Source organism: Manis javanica, chromosome 13, assembly GCF_040802235.1.
Source record: "Manis javanica isolate MJ-LG chromosome 13, MJ_LKY, whole genome shotgun sequence".
NCBI lineage: Eukaryota > Metazoa > Chordata > Mammalia > Pholidota > Manidae > Manis > Manis javanica.
In genome coordinates this window covers 68303048-68324009 of record NC_133168.1, presented here as the reverse complement: position 1 = coordinate 68324009, position 20962 = coordinate 68303048, and the positions used below count along the sequence as shown (strand labels likewise).

Here is a 20962-nt window from a genome sequence, read left to right as displayed (position 1 = left end):
ACCTATTCCCTACATGGAAAACTCTCATTAATGTCTGCCTTTTCTTAGAGGTTGGGGTTTATAATTACTGTATGGTTCTTTGTTGACTGTCTATCTTCCTGATCACACTCTAAGGTCTGTGAAAGTAGGATCCAGATCAGCTTTTGTTTACCATTGTACCCCAGTGCTTAGGACCACACAGGTAGATGTTCAAGGAATAGCTGTTGCATAAACAGAGCTACAACACACATCCCCAGGAAGTGTGTAAAGACAAGCCTTTTCCAGAAGTCTATAATGTGCTTAGTCCTTCTGTGGAGGATAAAGATGAGTTGAGAAGGCAGTTCAGCTCATCAGGCAACCAATGCAAGACAGACAGCCTAGGCACCTGCCTGCCTGCCTGGACCTGGGAGAACAGCGGGCAGGCCTATAAAAGGAGTTTCAGCTGGTGGGGGGCAATGTTTCAGGCTCACGGCTTAAGTGACTCACATCTCAAGTTAGTCAATCTAAGGAAGCAACTGCATAACACGTGGACCGTCGAATTCGTACAACACCTTCCTATCTCATCCTCAAAAGTCTTCAAGATGACTTGTTTATATGAGGGTGGAGATTGAGAGAGAGAACTGAGTGGCAGGTGTGGAAGTTCAGATCCCAGTCCGGTAGCCTCCCAGAAAGAAGGTACTGTGTGGAATGACGAGACTCTGGTGAGTTGTCTCCGCAAGGAGCTCTGGGAATTCACAGTGAGCATCACCTTTAGGCAGAGGCAGGATATGCACTGAGAGTGATTCTGAATACTGCCCTCTCTAGGCCCAACTTACATGTGTAAAAAATTCTGCAATTAGAGATTCATTCTTTGGGCTCCAAAATGAATTTGGGCTCCACAAGGAAAGATAACACAGATTGGCTTACCAGATTCCTTTCAGATATTGTTATTTTGATGACATCCAGAAGAGAATTTGAAGAAAATGCACAGCTAAATAGTGAAGGATGTGTGGCAAATGAGGGAAGGGCAGGAGGCCGAGAAACTTCACTCTATAAGCCACTCCTTTGATTCAGCATATTTAGAGAATAGAAAACTTTTTTTGTTCAGATTGGAAATTCAAGGGGGTAATTATTATTTCCAAGGTTGTTGCAACATAGCTTCCATTATTTCAGCTGCCTTAATCCTGTTGGACTTGGACTTGGGTGTTGGTGAAGAGAGACTGTGTTTGACTTTGCTTGGAAACTGTGAAACCACAACAAAATTAATTCTCCCAATGCTACTAGGCAACACCAGGATGTCTGCTACACCAGGAGAGGGACTTGAGTTGCAGGCTCAAATGGCTCCTCCAAGTGTCACATGCGTTCAGTGCATCTGAAGAAACTGAAGGTGGTTGCTTTTTCAGCATCATAATGAATAACCAAGAATAAATATGATTGCGATGTCAAGTGCCTCCTCAGGAAATCTAATCTTTATTTTAAAAAAACGGTAACAAAGACCTATAGTCTGACGAGCTTCCCTCAAATTATTTGCTATACTGATTTGACAGCCACAAGGTCAGCTGTTAAGATCTTTACAAAAGTTGATTTAAAAGGAGCCAGCGGAATGTCCTCGCTGAACCGCATCACTTCCTTCCTGGGACCATCGGGGAACCTCCCCGGCCTTTCAAGATAGGTTCTGCTCAGAAAGGTCAACCGGCCAGTGGGAACACCAGGCAAAAGTTAGCGGCTAGCGGGCTAGTGCAGCTGATCTTCTTTCTGGCACTCTGCTCCTCCTCGCCGGGGAGGTGGATCCCGCGGGAGGGCTTACGGAGAGGTTGGATGGCAGCACGGTTTTGCAGCTGCGGAGAAGCGCCCGAGGCCGTGCACCTCCTGGAGGTAGGGGAAATTCGGCAGAGCCTGCAGGCCCCCGCCCCCGAGTTTCCAGGGAGCAGCGCACCCCAGCGCTGGCCGGGAAGGGGCGTGGCGGCGCAGGGGTAGTGCTGGGACCCTGCCCCGGGCCCGAATCCACCTCGGCCCCCTTCCCCTCGGAAAGGATTGGTAGTGCGGGGGGGCGGGGTAGAGCAGGGGGAGGCCTAAAACCCCAGAGTGCACCGGAGGTGGACCGGATCGCAGAGGGAGGGCAGAGTCGCCCAGCAGCCGGGCGCAGGAGTGAGCGCCGTGCGAGCGGCCGGGAGAGCGCGGCTGCGGATCGGCAGCCGGCTGGCTGCCCGCCCCGCACGGTGCGCTCCGTGACCGGGGCGGCCCGGCTCCCGCAGCTCTGCAGCCGCGCCCGAGCTCCATAGACCCGGCCGACGGGGACCGCGCACGCTCGCGACCGGTGGCCCGCTGGCTTTGCTACCTGGCACCTGAACGAGTCCGAGACGGCGAAGGTAACAGGAAAGAGGGAGAACGCGGGGGCAAGCCGAACAGATTGCAATCACGTTGGAAGCAAGTTTGTACTTGCACGCTCCGGTCGTGCGTGCTTAATGGGAGGGGGCCAGTGGTGATAGTGGCGGTGGTGTGGCTACGTGTGAGATACTCTTGGATGAGGAGATAAGGAGATAGGGAGCGTCCTCCTTGCATCTCGTACGTAGGTATACCCATTAATATCCCCCTCTCTGAGTTGTCATTTCCGCTTATGGCACATCTCGTGGGCTCCAGTGGTGCACAAGCAAAAGACAGCCTCCCTGTTGTGATGGTCGGTACCGTCGCTACTATCTGATGGGAGATGTAGGGCGTTGAACACATTCTAGGAGCCTCCCTTCCTCCTCCCCCGACTATTTTAGGAAAGGCTGGGGGAGGGGAAATGGATCGCACAGCCCCGGGCCTGAAGTCGGCGCGGAGGCCGGGCCTCAGGCTGCTGGAGCTGTCACCCTGCAGTTGCTTCGCGGCGGAGCCTACGCTAGAGGGCCAGATAACTTTGAGCTCCTCTCCAGAAGACACCTTGCAAATAGGGATTTTGCATTGCTGCCGGAGGGTGCTGTGACGTGGTCGTTCACAGGACGGCAGGTGCTTGGCTAAGGGCAGGAAAGTAGTGCAAAATAAAGCAGCTATCAGCCGCAATGCAAAGAAAGCCCGCTGGGAAACTGCGTTTGGTGTGCTGCCTGGGATAACTGAGCTTGGAGGCTGCAAGTTCAGGCCCTCTTCCTTAAATAGAGTCAGGTCCAGTCCAGGGAGAAACATCAGCAATGGAACCGGCCTTAGCATCCTGGAATGTTGATTTCTGAGCTTTTCAGTTTGGGATGGAGAACCTGTACGTATCTGAATTTTTTCTGTGATCCTTGAAGTTCGAAAAGAATTATTTTTGTCTTCTTGAGTGTCTATTTTTGTCTTCAACTGAGAGTCACTTTTCTAAGGAAAGCATTCGAATACAGAAGCCAAACTTAGGCAAGAGAAAGTGTAATAATTTTCAGTTAAGCAATGAGTATTAATATGACCCACATCTGCATAAAATGCTGATTTGATCATTAGTCTTGAAGATTATTCTTTGAGAGCTTTGCTATTCCCATTATAAAAAAAAGATCAGCAGTATGAAAGAAAAGTTCCTGATATCACTAGAACAGTGTCTTAAAACACATAGCTATTTTTTTCTTGTGTTTTTGAGTCTGTTCATTACTTTGTGGCAAATTTAGAACAAAATGTGTCAGATTTCATTGCTAACTTAGTATGTTTCATGCTGAAGATAAAAGTGCATCTTCAGACTGACTCAGATAATGATATTACTAGTCTTTGAAAATATTTGTTCAACTATTACATTATAGACTTATTTTTAACTTTATTAAGTATTGATTTTTCACAAACTGGTTTATTTCTGTCCTCATTCTCACCATGTAAGAATGCCTTTCACTTGATTCCTTCCTGGAAGGGAATAGGGGTTGGGAAAAGATAGTTTACCATTTAAAAATTTTCAAGAATGGTCTGTGTTAAATGTCGAGGGTTCTATACTAGCACCTGCTCTCTGAGAATTATGCAGTGCATACAGCTTCTTGGAAATGAAAAGAGGTGTCATTGAAACAGGATGCCAGAAGCCTATGGCCCGGCTAGATCGGTAACATATTCTTGGTTCCAGCTCTCAATACTGCAGCCACACCCCGTGGCCTGAACTTGACAGGCACACAGGATCCAAGATTCTCCCATGAGGAAATCTGCATTTCTCTTCCTCTTAAATGTATTAAGTGTGTCTTTCCAGTGGTCTAATCTGATGAGAACTGTTTGACAATGAGTAAAATATGCTAGTAAAGTATGGAAAGAAGGTAGAGGGCATCTCTGGGCCTGAGTAATACTCCAAGCTTATAAAAAAATTGTTGAATCATGATACTTAATATCTTTCATGCTGATCACCTCTGAACTTTGTCTTTTGATTACTTATGGACATTTTTTGTTCTTCTAGGGAAAGGATTAATTCTTATTTGTTACTCTGTATAAGTCATAATAGTGAATAATTAACTATTTACTCATAGCCTGTTCATATACATTAGTAATATATTTATATTAACTCCAGGATGTCCTTTTTCTTTTCTACCCTTTATTAATTAGTACCATTGCTAAAGGGTGATAGAGAAAAACAATAATTACGTTTAAAATTAGACACTTGTGTGACTCACTCCAGTAAAGGACTTAGATAGAAGGGTGCTGAAATATATTTATTAGCTTTTTTGTTTAATAGTGGATTTCAACAGGAGTGCTAACCTTGTACATAGACATCTAATTAAGAAATATCCATACCGATACAGCTATAAATCTATTTTACGGTCTCAGTTCATCTTTTTCAGTTAGAAATGAACTGCATTATCTCTGATTGTTGCTGGGTTTGGAATTTTCTGCTCTGGTTTCTGAATACCTAAAATTGAGCTGCATTGCATTAAGATATATTCTTGTGGCCTAGTAGTGTTCTAGTGTTTTCCCTAATGTAGTCCATTTTAGGAGCACAAACAAGGAACTGCTTTAGTATCCAGTTGCCCATTCTGCTTAGAGACTGGAAGAGTCAAGTTGTGATGATTCCTCCTGTACTTTTCACAGGTGCTGGTGTTACAAAGAGCATGTTGTCCAGGTAGGAGAATCCCAGATACAGTCTAAATTCTCTCTGCATCCTGCAGTGTAATTGCAGCCGATGGTTATGGATTAGGTCTTCAGTGTGCTCCCACTGTACCCGGCCTTTCTCCACTCTAACACTCACCTTCCTTTGTTATAATAACGTATCATCTCCCCCTCTGATGTATAAGCTCTAAGAGTGACCTGCCTTGTTCACTGCTATTGACTCTGTACCATTGTCCTTTACAAATAGTTTCTCAATACATTTTTGCTGTGTGAAAGAATGAATACTGGAATCATTCTTCTCTGCTAGGTATGGTGATTACTTAGCTTCAGGGTAATCTTAGTTCCTTCCCCAGGAGATGGTTAGAGTATGAATTGGTACCCAACCCATCAACGCCTACTGATTCTGATACTGACTTCCATCCACATACTGATTGCTCTGCCCCCTCCTGCCCCTCAATATCCTGCACCTATTAAAAATTTTTCGTTACCCTAGGAACAGTGAGCTCATTGACAGAGCTGGACCTTCCTCTAATGTTCTGGGTCTGTAGGTCATGCCCACAATCGGAACACTGCTTGCCAATCACTTAGTTCTAGGACTGAATTTCAAGATCTCATGACCTTGTACCAGTAGTGGTTTCAGCTGTCCCTTGTACTGCCATTGTTTTGGAACTGGAGAGCACACTTGGGGCACCTCTCATTCTTGGCCCATCTCTCACATTGCAGGTGGAGAAACTGAGGCCAGGGGAAAGAAATGAAAACCAGTTATTTGCTAAAACCCTGCTATGTACCAAACAATCTTCTAGGGTATTATATAGTATTGAGCTTTTAAGTTTAAATTTATGCAGGGTAAAATTAATTCAGGATAAAATTGCTTTATTTTACAGCTGAAGAAACAAGCATTCAGAAAAGTTCACTTTTCTTAAGGTCACATGGACAGTAAGAGTCAGAATGAAGACTGAGCTCTAAATCTTTTTTAGTCCACGGTGGGCACATTTCCATCATGCGCACAGTTGTTGAGGATCTCCATACACAGAACCAGCTCACAATCACCCAACTAGTTGGAACAAAGCTAAGCCTAGAATTCATATCTTCTAATTCTCAGTCTTCCCTTACTATCTTTGTTTTATTTATTTGAAATTTCTTATCAAATCATATGTCCCTTTAAATGAAAGTACCAGTAAAAAGCAAGAATATCATAATTTCAGAAAAGAGGAATTATGCATATACATGAGTGATGAAAGCAAAATATTTTATCTTATGTCTAAAAAAGGAAGGATATTGCACCAACTTCTTTTGCAGTGGGCTTCCTGGGGGTTGTCTTGGAGGTAAAGTATTATGAACTTGAGTCAATAAAACAAAAATATGTACTGAGCATCTAGAATATACTCAGGGACATACTTGGTATCAATGGGTGGGATGTCAAAACAGTAAGAGTTACAGTGTCTAAGTCTGCAAAATGTTCATTGTCTAGTTATAATGTGATAGGACTGAAAATGCTGATGAATATAAGACAAATCATACATACAATAGAATGGACTGTTAGTGCTGGAGGAATTAAGGGAAAATAATGCTAATGTGTGCTGGAGTGTTTAGCGATGGCTTCAAGCCAGTGTGGGGCCGGGGCCAGGTATTTAGTGACCCTTTGGATTTGTTCATCTGAAAGTGCCCCATGGTTCAGCAAGGATGCAGGGGTCTGCAGTGAGGAGCATTACACAGCCCCTCTGCCGCTGAGCTCAGTTGATGTCAGCATAGACCACAAAATCTTGTCACAATTCTACAAGTCATCCGAGATACCCTAACAAACCACCTCCCACTTGCTATCTCCCTTCCCCAACCAATCACCAAAATCCTGCACATTTTGCCTCTGAACACTTTTTCAGATTTAACCCTCTATTCTCTGTCCTGTTTCAGCCTCTCATCGTCTCCCTCCTTGGACTCCAGAGGAACCTTTCTAACTGATCTTCCTGGATCTTCCAGTCTTGTCTCCCTCAAACATACCCTTAGAAATGGTAGCTAGAATAATCTAAATTGTATGTTGTCACTTCCAGCTTCAGATCTCTCAGAGGTTTCCTGCTGCGTCCCGGAGAATCAGGCTGCAGCGTCTGAGCAGAGCACACGGGGCCCCCGACCATCTGGCTGCTGCCTTCCTCCTCTGCCTCAGCTCCAGAATGTCACTAGAATGGTCTGTCACTGCCTACCTCTTGGAAGCTCCTCACAGAATCATGCTGTTCCTTGTGTCCCTATCTTAGCTCATGCTATTCAGTCTGGCTAGAATGCATCTTTCATATTTTTCTTCTGATTCACTCAAACTCATTTACCAAAACTCAGCTCAGGGGATAGTGCCTTCTCTTCCAGAGCCTTCATATTGGATTGGGACCCATCCTTTGTATCTCTCATCTCTATATTTACATGGTATTGTGATATTATCTTTCCAATATCATATCTCCCACTGTGTTCTAAGCTCCTCAGAAAATAGATCCTATGTCATATTTGCATCAGTACCCCCAGCATTGAGCTCTGACACTCAGAATGCATTTGTCATACTGTAGAAGACTGGATACATCAGTTAAAGTTGGATACAAGTGGAGAAATTCTTAAGTTTAATGGGGTATCAAAAGATGGAGAGTGACAGAGGTTTTAGGATTAATCTACTGTGTAACGTGAATGTGAATTAGAAGATGGGAGCTTGGTAATACAGTGATTTATAGATATTCCTTTTAATTCCATAATTCTTGATTTATCGTGGGAGTCATTTCTTTAACATCTATGAAACCCAGTGCTGAGCAGGGCCTGGTTTGGGGTAGCTAAATTAAACTGATGTCTCCCATCATCTCTCCAGCCATACGTAATTACTTCTCCTTTGAGAACCCCTTGCCGAGTCACTCACCGAGAGGTACCTGTCTAGCCCAGAAGCTGCCAAGTGCTGGGTCCTATTTCTAGTAAATATCCTTTGAAGTAGCAAGAGAACTCTTCCTCTGGCTTCTTAGCAATTAATGCTGTTCACTGCACTGCTGCTCCGAATTGCTACGTGACCAGTACACCCTTTATTGTTCCAGTGCACATTTTTGATGCTTTTTTACGCAGGGCAGCAGCAATGTGCAATGTTTTGCATCCCTCTCAAGATGGTAGTCTTAAGAAAGATATTATCAGCTTTGTGTTCATGATGACTGACCAGATACTAACATATGTTTGTGTTAATGCCATTTTAAAATCGACTGTGGTTTGTAAATACCCTCTGTTTCTTAACCAGTCCTTCATAAATACCGTGTCTATGGCCGTGCATACAAGTTATTTTTGTATAGCACTCATAGACATCTCTTCTTTCCTTTTCATCAGGTGGGCCATCCCACGTGTATGTGATGTGTTTTCTTTACAGTTTTGCTTTGCCATCGCCCCCACCCCCCACCTGTTCCTTTTCTTTACCTTCATCCTCATAACCCAGAAGGGCAGTGGGAATTGTAATAAATATCACTCTCGCACAAGCCTGCTAAGCTCAGCCTCTTGGTGAGGGTTCTTTATTTGAGTACATTTTTCACTCTTCTTTTATTTCTGTCATTAATTATCTTACTGGTGGCAAGACATTTCAGCCAACCCTAGCATTAGGAAATCCTTGTTCAAAGTAAATGTCTCAATGTCCAGATTTCATCAACAACCCTCCTACCTCTTTTTCTCCTCCCCCCAGCCTAGAATGATGAATTACACTTGTCCAAAGCAGAGAATTTAGGATGGGATTAGAAAAAATATCCTCTCTGCTTAGCCCACCCTTACCCTGGTCTTACAACTTATTTTACCATTTTTCTTATGGGGAGGAAAGATGCTCAATCAAACCCATTTTTACTTCTAAAACTAGAATATTTGAAACTGACATTTTTAGAATGAAATAGTTTTACATTTATACTATTTTAAGTCATCAAATTCTTCTTATAAGCTAAGATTGTATCTCACTCCTGGAGAGTATAAATAAAACAGAGCAACCTACGTGTGCAAAGCAGGCTAACACAGCAGAGATCACAGAACCTGTAAATATGGAGAAATATAGAATTCAGTGTTTTGAGTACAACTACTTTCACTTTCACAGATGAATAGACAAAGTTTGTTTCAAAAGAAAAAATGGAATGATGAGTGGACATTTCTTCTTTTATACAAATACAATTTTAGTGTATGTATTTATTTTATAATATAGGAGAATTCCCAGCATTTGCCTAGTACTTTATAAGTATTTTACTGTAGTTATTTCACTTGGTAATAAATCATCTGTACCAGTTGAATAAAAATAGTTCTCCTTCTAGCACTGAGGTGACCTATGTAGATTTTAAAAACCCACTGTCCCTTTCTATTTGTTTTTCAGGCTCTTGAGTTCATATTGAGAGAATAGTCTTACATCAGAAGAAGAAAAAGTGGTTCCGTCTTTGGGAGTGCCCTCTTCTTGTTCATCGCTGTGAGTGCCTGGGACTCGCTTCTGACTCAGTGGATCTACGGAACTTCCAGTATGTTTCCTGGAGCGGCGTAGTGCTGCCCTGCCCGGCAGAGGAGTCTCTGGTCTCGGCTTCAGGCTGCAGGAGCGACCATGGCAGCCTCCAGGCCGGCCTCACGGTCCCCTCGCGACATTGCCAATGTGATGCAGAGGCTCCAAGGTAAGGGCGACAAATGTCAGGGTCATTTCTTTTTTCAGTATGCTTTAAAGTTCAAACACCAACTTAACTCACAATCTTCACTTGCTTGCATTTTTATTCAGTTTTATGAAATGACAGAAAAATGATGTCTTTCATTGATGCGTTTTTGAACTAGCTCATGCTATTTTAAGATGCTGTCATCTTTTTGTCGAAAAAAGACAAAGACAAAGCCCTTTTTTTGGTTTGGTGTTGGCGATAGTGTGTCCTTAATGGTTATTCAGGATCCAGTTGGGAGTTCAGACTTACGGCCACGCTGTCCTTCAGTAACCAGTGACAGTACACCACTGTGACAGCGCCCTCATAAGGCTTTCGGGACCACAGCAGGCAGATGACTATATGCTATCGTCTCAGTGGTGTACTTATCCCGACTAGAAAGCCCGTGGAGATCTAGAAAGTCTTCAAGCAGAATGAGGCCGAACCTCAGAGGGGCAAAATGATGTGACAAGGGTAGTGGTTAACCACTGCATGCAGACTAGAACCGCATCTCTCACCAGTGTTCCTTCTCTAATAGCCAACTGTTTTGTAAAAGAGAAGTAACAGCTGAAATGTTATGGCAGCTCATAGCTGAATTCCTAATTGTGAATTTTCTTTAAACATGTATATTCCTTGAGCCATAAAAACCTTTATCTATAGGTATATGAGAATACTGCTTCTTTGTCACAGAGCTAATGCTACCTCTCCCAGACTTCAAATGTATACTTTTAGGATACAAAAAACAAACATGCAAGTTTAGGAAAGTTTTTCTCTCATTTTTATCAAAAGAACTTAAAAATATTGTTATAGGTTTTCTAGTATCTCCGGCAAGTGGTCATTGCAGTTTTGCACCACAGCCATCGTATTAACCTGTTTAAACCCCATGTTCCTTGCTCACAATGTATTTGGTCTGCATTCAGCAGTAATTCCTAGTTAGACACTCTTGACTTTGAAGTACAGACCAGAATCTGTATTTCATGGCCCAGAACATGCTCCTAGCTGTAGAAAATCAGTTCAGTAGAACTGGGGGTTCTCCATGTCTGAGCAGAGACCGTCAGTTTGGCTAAAGCCCCTGCAGTCACGTGTCCCCGACTCATGTCTATGTGCCTGGTTGATTTTCAATGCTTAAGTGCAGGTGGTGCTTACTCACATTTACTGTTGAAAGATCTCATTGTCATTCCAGAAAAAGCCTGATTAGAGAACAGAACAGATCCTTGCTAAATGTGTGGGCATAGACCTCTTCCGTAGGCTGAAAAACCTTTAAACGGGTGGATGGAACTCTGAGCTTGGAGTTCCCTTCTTATGTCTACATCTGTCTTTGCTGTTTACTTGGGTGCAAATTATTGAATGATTTTATGCCTCATCTATGAAACAGTGGAAAGGAAACCCACAAATCCCGTACAAAAGTGTAGGAAGATAATTAGTCTATTAGGTGTGACTCTCCTTTGAGTCTGTCAAGTATGAAAATTCTCTAGATGAGATATATAATGACATTAAAGGGAAGTTCTAGAGCGTACATTTGAAAAAACTTAGTTCAGAATCAGATCGTGTTCGCTCCAACATTTCACTCTTTATTCTTATTTTGGTTTGAATGCAAATTATTTGATTAGGGAAATGGTTAGGGTTGAGAGGAGAGAGAAGAATACTGATGCCTCAGTGTTTTCTTTTACTATTTTTGGTAGTGGAAATGTAAGTGTTTTTTCTTGAAGGATGTGTGGAGTCAGGGGAAGCATTGGAGCCTCCCACCCCCACCTCACACTAGACCTGGGACAGTGAATGTCTGTTTAACATGCATTTAGGGACCCCACTTGCAAAATGTGGACTGTTCTCACCTTGCTCAGCCCTCTTCAGGGTATAGTTAAGCTCAGTGAAATAATAGACAAAAGGTGCTTTAAAAACTGTAAATACTGTCATATGGTGAGCTGTTCAAATAGTCGTGAGAAGCCATAGGCCTGATAATTTGTGGCAAATGTTTCTAGTCATGCAGATTTGGGAAAGAATATTAATGGTTTTATATATTTTGTGCTAGATAAAAACTAGTACTTTTATTATATAATGATGTGACTCTATGTGCTGTATAAATTATTTCTTCCTCTCTAGTAACAGAAAGACTTATGACATGTCATATGGGTACTTGGCAAATTTAGAACAATAAACCTTACAATTCAGGAGGAGATAGAATTCTTATGTGCTAAATATTTATCATTAGCTTCCAATTATTTCATATATATATGGGTTATTAATGGTGATAACTGTAAGGTCTGTACCACCGCAAGATGCAACACATCTGGCCAGCAGCAGTGGAAGCAAAATGAAATGGTTGGGAAGGAAGGTGAGGTGGTGTCTGTTATTGATCTGTGGGTTCATTGTGCTGATTCGGCCGGTGAGGTTCCCGCCGCTCCTGCATCTCAGTTGTCGCTGTGCATCCTGCCGATGCTTTGAGCCCAAACAAAGGTCAACTTCCCAGAACAGAGACCTGCACTCTGTCAAGGGTATTAAGTAATTCTTTTTTCCTGCCTCCAAGCAAACAAGGTCCTAATAAATGGAAGGCTGGCATTATTGCAGATGATCAAGACAAACAAGGGAATTTATTTGAGCAAAAATAAATTTCTATTAAATTAAATAGAACCAGAGTTGCTGTCTTCAAAGCTCAAATCCGTAAGAAGCTTCTTTTAGAATCCCCTTTTCTTTGCCTGGATAGATAATCTGAGCAACTGATTTTTTTTCCCTTCTTGGGTTTTATTGTCATATCAGATCAATATGTAACTAGGAAAAAGCACTCAGTTTTGAAGAATGACAACTTGGCTTTACTCTCTTGCTTATTTAGTTTATAACCATAATTATTGACTATTTTTCTACATTTAGTTCTGATTTCTAGTGCTAGGAAATTAGAGCACATGCACAGATTGCTACATAATTTAGCTGCTACTGTAGCAGTTCAATATTTCACCTTTGCCAATGTTTGTGCTGGTTGGAGCATAATGTTTTAGGCTGGGATCCTGAAATATGGATGAGCACACAGACTGCAAAACTGAATTTCATTTGCTCTTAAGAATAATAAATGTTTCTGTAAGTTTCATCAATTTAAATACAACCTTCAAAGAAAATACAGGACAACAGTGTAGTACAGGGGTAATAAAATTTTAAATGCTCATAATTACTATATGCATTTGTTGCTTTCAAAGGCTAACTAAGGAGATCTATTTTAACAGGTGGCTTATGGAATTGCTTTAATTTATAGTCACATCTAAAAAAATAAATATCTGAAATCTTCAGATGATGCATTATCTTTAAGACGGTGACAGTAATTTAAGACTCTATAAATTTCATGCTGCTACATAACATTTGTTTTAAAAAGGTTTGTTGAATGACTTTTATCAAGTACAGTTCTTTCACTTGAAGATAATCTATGAAATTTTAGGAATTTTTAAATGAACATGTCTGTCGATTATTGTGAGATACTATGGCATCATATGCAATCTTACAGAGCAAGTAGTAAATTCAGAGAAGATTCTAATGGGATATGCTAAGGGGTCATACGGAAATCTCTTTATAAAAGTAGGAGGATTTTTGACTGCAAAGTCAAATTTTTACTTTTAAACCTTGTGAGTAAATTGAAAGAAAAACAAATGCGAAAAGGGAAAATCATTTATTCTTGGAGATATATCTATGAAATTTACTAACTGTTCAGTGAAAAATGATTATGGCCTCTTCCTAAGATTGTTTTTAATGAGTAACCTTAGATTTTTTTGGAGTAACTATTTCCTAGAAATCCATTACACTGTAAAAGAAAACCTCAGACTAACAAAAAATGTTGACTGAAAAACAATATAATAGCAATAAGTAAATAATTAAGACATATTATCTTTTAGTTTAACATCAAATAAACATTGGGAAAGGAGTTTTCAATATTGTAAAGATTCCAATTTTTTTATAGTGCCTTGAGAGATTAAATTTTATACTTTATTACTTTGACTTACTAACTCTTCTCATTAAACCACAAAACATTGTAAGAATCCATTTATTGTATTTAGGTTGAAATTCTCCTTTAGATTTAATCTCTTTCTTCCTATAATGAATGTTGCAAGATAGTCTTTTGAATTTAAATTCTAAACATAGCTCAGCATAAAACAATGATCACTTATTTATATTTTGGAACATCATAGTTAAATAAATATTTGATGAATAAATGGATAAATAATGATCTCTAAATTAATGAAGATGAAATTAGTCAGGATATATGTAAAAGGAAAGGAGGAAACCAGTTAAATTGAATCTTACTTTATGTCCCCACTTTTAAAAGGATTGTTCTCTGAATTTTATTTTTAATCAAAATTGGCTTTGATTATATTTATGTTATATGTATCTATATTTAATCAAAATATCACTTTGAGGGCACATATCCAGCCTGAATGGGGGACTATATTGACTTCTCAGATGTGTGTGTTGTTTTTGTAACTATAATGCTTTAAACATATTTTTCCTTCCTGAAAGTATATTACATGTTCACTTTGCTTTTAAATGCATTGAAACCTTTACATTCTTATCACATACTACCTTCTAAGCCTTTCTGTTTGCAGAGCCATTTTATCCATGGTGTATTATGGAGAAAATTCCAGAGGCCTTCAGAATCTTCAAGGGCCTGCAAAAATATTGGCTCTCAAATAGAAAAAGAAAACTGTTCCGTCAACATTAACAGTGGTTTACAAATGTTAAAATTATGTCAACTATTCAAATGTAAATCAAGTCAATTCAAAAACTGTATATGTGGGAATTTATTTCCTACGAGGTGTAGGCACACTTATTGCTCTTGACATGATGTGTGGCAGGCCTCTAAATGTAACAGCATCTAAGGCGTACAAATGAAAAATAAAGCTTTCCTATACTTTGCCTCCAAATTAATTCCTTTTAATATAGCATTGCAGTTCTGTTACCCTCATAAAAATCTTCCTTAACTCCTTGGACTCCCTATTAAAGTCCCAACTTCTTGGCTTGGCTCACCTATTCTAACCCCATCTTAACTGCCGAGCGTTTGTCTCCCTAGCTCCCCTACCTACCTATCCCTAGATACCTGCCCAGAGACACTACCTGCAGAGCTCTCAAGATTCCCTGATTCTTCTGTCTCCTTCTGGGGCACTTTCAGGAATGAGCTCTCTTAACTGCCCCTAAAACTGCTTATCTTCTAGGCCTTGCTTAGATTCAGCCTTCTCAATGAAGGCTTTATTGTTAATATTATCAAAAAAAATCTCTCTTCTCCATCTAAATTCCTTTCACACTGTGAAGCACTATTTTGGCAATTATCTAGTATTGCTTTGCATCATGTTACATGTACATGTCTGGTTCACCCACCCCAAATATAAACATCTTGAAGGCAAAAATTGGGTCAAATTCATGTCAGTGCCCTGAACATTTACTAGCATAGTGCATTTCATAATGTGGATACTTGGGATAGTATTGGTTGAGTGAATACAATATAAATATTTAATATCATATTGATTTTCAAAGGTGGAAGCAGGCAGAACAGGAGGTAGGCAATTTTGATACATCACAGACAGAAGAGTGTGGCTTGGGTTAGATAATAAACAGTGGATGGCAAGAGAAGTGATAAAAATCTAGATATATTTTGAAAGTGAAGCCCAAACAATTTGCTGATGAATTGGATGTAGTATGAGAGAAAGGAATGAAAGTTGGGCCCTTCATTTTTTATTTTGAAATGAGGAAAGACAAAAGACTGTGGGAACAGTGTTAAGGAGGAAAATCAAGAGCTTTTAATGAACACATTCTATTTTAGATGCCTGATGGACATCTAAGAAAGTAGTTTAGTTTATATGACTGTAGATCAAGGGGTGGACACAGCTGAGGCAAATATTTGGTGATCATTTACACAGATAGTACTTAAAACTATGGGATTGGTTGACACCACCTAGGGAATAAGGGCAGATGGGAAGGAGAGGAGGTTTGAGAAAGAGAGCGTCCAACATTGAGATGGGGGAAGGAGGAGGGCCCTTGAGACAGAGAAGCTGCAGCCTGTGTGGTGAGAGAAGGAAGACCTGGAAGTCCAGGGAAGGATGGGCTCGGAGAGAGCGATCAATTGTGTTAATGGTATTAATGTTCTTGTTTCTAAATGTACATAGTATATTAAAAGATTATGGATTTTTATATATAAATATCAAGCCTGAGTAGGTGCAAGTACATGCACATATGGTTACAGAATCATATCTGGAAGAATAAAAGAATGGCCCTGTGCAATGCCCATGAAGAGCTGCAAGGTTCGTGGAAGGTAACTGGATTACCTACAAAAAATTCCTTGAGAATTTATTAAATATAATTCTATACTTTATGTAGAGCCCAATCACAAATGCATCCTATGAATAAAATGTCTTTCACTCAGGCCTTAATCAGTTCTCCATTCTTGTGGAGTTGGGGGTCCTGCTGTGAGCTGACAGGTGGTCTTCATGAGAACGGTGTTCCCACTGATGCTATTTTGGACACATATGTGGCAGTGCATCTCGGTGCCTACTTCCTTGTGCACCTCTACCCTCACAAATCTCCACTTGCTCCCCTTGACATTGTTTTTCTAGATTCTTAACACATAAGAAAACTAATAGCATTCCTCATGTTTTGGAGACAATCTTTATGAAATCAGTATCATCCTTCTCATTGCTCTGGTCATTGTTTAATTAGCTCCTCTAGAGAAAGTATGACCTTGTACGTGTTTGGATTATGTGAAACATGGTGAGGACTCTGGGATTTCCTTTCCATCAAGACTGGGATGGCACCCTTCCCAAAAGTACTATAACTGAATTTGGGAAAATAACATTTGCATTTAGGAAAGCTCTTTCACTGTGCTGGTAGCTCTTTAACCCTGCCTGTGTTAGATTGACCTGGGGCCTTGGGTTGATGTCTGTAAGAGGGATGAAGACACGCAGGTGTCCATGAGTGTTAAAGTTCCATTAATGTATAATTTAGGGTAATACATACCTAGAAAGTAAAAAATACTAGACTTTAAATTTCATGTGATAAATCCCTCATGTATCTTAAGAGCTTTACACCAATAATTTGCATTCCTGGTCATTATTTTTCTCTTTTATTTTTCTTTCTAATTGGAGCTGATGAGAACATTAACACATTCTTTTTTTTATTTATTTTTATTTTTTTTTATAGAAGGGTAGTTGACACAAAGCTGTGTATATTCTTACACGGTAATACCTCAGGTATTTAAATGAGTGCATGGTTAACTGAATACCTATGACTGTAAATTCACTGAATTACAGAACATTATACAAAGATCAGGACCTGTGTATTTAGGTGTGAATATCACATAAAGAATGTGTTAATGCAAGTATCATAATTCTTCCAAGTGGTAAAGATACCTCAAGACAAATGTTGGGCATAGAAGCCACAGGGCATAAATATGCAAAGAAGTCAAAAGCTAACCTTTTCAAACAATAGTTACATTAGTTTCAGGTGTACAACACAGTGGTTCTACATTTATATACATGATAATTCTAGCTACCAGCTATCACCATACAAAGTTGTTACAATATTTTAACTATATTCCTTATGCTATACATTATATCCTTTACTTATTTATTTTACAATTGGAAGTCTGTACTTTTTTTGTTTGTTTTTTGTTTTTCTTTTGTTTTTTGAGAGGACATCTCTCATATTTATTGATCAAATGGTTGTTAACAACAATAAAATTCTGTATAGAGGAGTCAATGCTCAATGCACAATCATTAATCCACCCCAAGCCTAATTTTCGTCAGTCTCCAATCTTCTGAAGCATAACGAACAAGTTCTTACATGGAGAACAAATTCTTACATAGTGAATAAGTTACATGGTGAACAGTACAAGGGCAGTCATCACAGAAACTTTCGGTTTTGATCATGCATTATGAACTATAAACAATCAGTTCAAATATGAATATTCGTTTGATTTTTATACTTGATTTATATGTGGATACCACAGTTTTCTCTTTATTATTATTATTTTTAATAAAATGGTGAAGTGGTAGGTAGATGCAAGATAAAGGTAGAAAACATAGTTTAGTGTTGTAAGAGAGCAAATGTAGATGATCAGGTGTGTGCCTGTAGACTAAGTGTTAATCCAAGCTAGACAAGGGCAATAAAACATCCACGGATGCAGAAGATTTCTCTCAAAACAGGGGGATGAGGTTCTAAGCCTCACCTCTGTTGATCCCCAATTTCTCACCTGATGGCCCCCCTGCGACTGTGTCTGTCTTAGGTTGTTCCTCCCTTGAGGAATCTTACCCGTCTCTGGCTAACCAGTCATCTTCCAGGGCCATACAGGGAAATGTAAAGTTGGTAAGTGAGAGAGAAGCCTTATTGTTTGAAAAGGTTAGCTTTTGACTTCTTTGCATATTTATGCCCTGTGGCTTCTATGCCCAACATTTGTCTTGAGGTATCTTTACCACTTGGAAGAATTATGATACTTGCATTAACACATTCTTTATGTGATATTCACACCTAAATACACAGGTCCTGATCTTTGTATAATGTTCTGTAATTCAGTGAATTTACAGTCATAGGTATTCAGTTAACCATGCACTCATTTAAATAGCTGAGGTATTACTGTGTAAGAATATACACAGCTTTGCCATAATGCTGAGGATAGGCAAACCACAGTTTTATGTTTGTTTCTACTCAAATAAATGAATGGAAATATCTGTGGCCTGCCACATATGGGAGGAGGAGCAATTGACAACTGCCTCCAACAGGGTCAGGGTCGAATGATTTATACAAGTTTTTTGATTTGCAGTGAAGTTTGCTACAGTGTTTTTTATATGGTTTCTATGGTAACTTATGTTCTTTTTTTTCTGTTATTGTTCACAATGACTTCTTGGATTAAAAACAAACAATTTCTCCCTCTACTGATATTAATCTTTCTTATTTAGTAAACACTGGTCTCCACCCATGTCTTTAAAAAATATATATTTACCTTGAATTACACAATCGTCCTTCAGTCTTTTCCTTCCTTTTTCCTCACATGTGTCACCAGCATTGCTCACATGGCACTTTGAAGCCCTTTTATTTGTTTATTCTTTATTATGCTCTTGATTTGTTTTCTGACTTGGGAAGAATTTTGAAATTTCCAGGACTTATCTTTGTGGGGTATTTTTGTTGTTGATATTCTTATTATTTTATGAGCCGTGGTGTTCATTTTTCCAGGAACACACTGATAATTTATTTGTGGCCTACCTTTTTAGCTCCTTTACTTCTCTGAGAGCTCCCACAGGTTATCTCATTGTATCCAGCTGTGGTTAATATGAGCGTTCACTGCAACATATCAAACAGAAAAGTGTAGAATTCTTGCCCAGAAAGCTGGGAGTCAGAGTAGAATGTACCCTCAGTATTGTAACATGGGAGATCTAGCAAAATGCAGTTGTGTAACAATAAAGTCGTGTCCTTTTCCCTGTTTGAAAGCCTACTGTGACTCATCATAACCTTGAAGACAAATTCATTATGCAAAGAGGATCTTCATTCTCTGGCTCCTTTTAATCCTCCTCTTTTTGTTTCTGATCACACTCCACAGGCAGTGGTTGTTCAGATCTCCCTGAACCACTGCTAGTTCTCCTCAGGTTCGCTTTGGTCTCTCTCCCATGTCCTTGCGTGTTCTCTTTCTATCTATCTATCTGTCCATTCTTTCTCTTTTTATTTACCTGGACTTTTTCTCAGCCTCCAAGACTTACTTCAAAGGTGTCCTTTCGTGAAGCTTTTCCCAATACCACCAGCCAAAGTGAAAGGATTCCCCTTTGTATTCTATTTTGAACATGCTTGTATTAAAGTATTAATAGTGTCAGTCTGTAATGGTCACTTTTTGTCTGTGTCCATTAGAATATTAGAACCTTGAAGTTAGGGGTCTTGACTTACTCAACTTTGGATATCCAGTACTGAGCACAAACTTTGGCATTTAGTAGGTACTCAGTTTATTCGGTCGTACATTCCTGCCCATTTTCAAGCATCTGCTGGGTCCCAGTCCTCTTGCCTCCAAATATGAACAGGTACAGAGTTCCTGTCCTCATGGGGGGCTTTAGTCTGCTGAAGTGACATAAGTAACAAAGAATTAATAAGCTAGGTGATAGATATGATAATGGGTAAGTATATGTTTGATATACAAATGAATGAATACATTAAATTTCCACAAAAACATGAACTTTATATTTAAGTTATATTTTATATGAAGTTATGATTAAGTAAATTGACCAGGGTAGCAAGCCGCTTAATGCCTAAATTATTTTCATGTAAACTTTTACTCTGCCTAAGTGGAAAACACTTTACTCTTCAAAGCCCAGCCTCCCTAGTTTTATATAGGGTGGCGGTGGTGTTTAGATAGGAAGGAGATTTATAGTTCATAATTTGTTGTTCTTATTTTGAAGGTGAAATAACAGAATTCTGGAGCAGTGGAATGATAAATCAAGGTCATAAGTAGGTATTTGAGGGATCCAATGTGTGAGAGAATTGAGGGGTATCTTGATATTCATATGTTAGTACATATTCCTTCAAGGTTATTCCTTCCCATAGTTGCGTTCCCGCCCATCACTGACGACCATTATTAGGAGGCAAGACTGTCTACACATTTTTTTAAAATTTTTGCTCAGCACAAGATAAAAATGTGAGGCCCTTTGGTCAACCGTTAAGGCTAATTAATGCACAGCAGAGCATTAAGCCACAGGTGGGGCACAGGTGCATGCAGGCCTCTGTACAATACTGGAGTCACACACCTCTGAAGCCAGCACTATCGGAGACGAGACTTCGGAGGACCTGGGACCCTGAGGACTTTCGGACCATCACAAAAGAGAAATTAAGAGGTGGAAAAGGATGAAAAACAGAGGAAGCAAAACATTAAAGAGATCCCTTAGCTCTTTCAAAATTGTCTCTGGCACTAATCTTGCATAAAAGTGAGAGGAGGAGATCTCTCATCCTCTGCTCAACACTCTCTTGGCCAGACGCAGAGCTCGGGCGCGAGCACTGCCCGCACTATGAGTCAGCTGTTCTAGGGGTTAATCACACGGGGCCTGGGGACTTCCCATCACTTACAGCCTTATCTTTTTGGGTTCAGTATAACTCATCCCAAAACTGAATCCATGGCCACTTAGTGAACCGAAGTGTGCCTATACATTTCATCAAAAGGAAAGTTAATTATTTTAATATCCAGTTTTTCTTTAACCAGAAACATTAGGTCATACTGAATAATCATGATGAGAAACTAGTAATTATTTTTTTTATTTCTGGATATATTATATCCCTTTAATTTCTCTGTCCCTAGTAGCAGTGTAGTCAAATTTGTAAGAAATGTGATATATGGCATATGAAAAGAT

At 39.9% G+C, this 20962-nt stretch overlaps 1 protein-coding gene across 13 annotated transcripts in view; it reads left to right on the top strand.

Moving 5' to 3' along the window:
* The first annotated feature begins 1657 nt into the window (after window positions 1–1657).
* Window positions 1658–20962, top strand: part of SYNE1 (spectrin repeat containing nuclear envelope protein 1) — a 418491-nt gene continuing 399186 nt past the window's right edge. For 6 of the 13 annotated variants that reach the window (XM_037023189.2, XM_073219771.1, XM_037023240.2 and 3 more), the window contains exons 1-2: window positions 1900–2327; window positions 9323–9608. In XM_037023189.2, the coding sequence (XP_036879084.2) occupies window positions 9542–9608 (67 nt within the window). In that variant the 5' untranslated portion in view covers window positions 1900–2327; window positions 9323–9541. Of the gene's footprint in view, window positions 1834–1896; window positions 2328–9322; window positions 9609–20962 lie in introns of those variants that run through there. The other 7 variants (XM_073219776.1, XM_073219775.1, XM_073219774.1 and 4 more) reach the window with 5 other exon arrangements.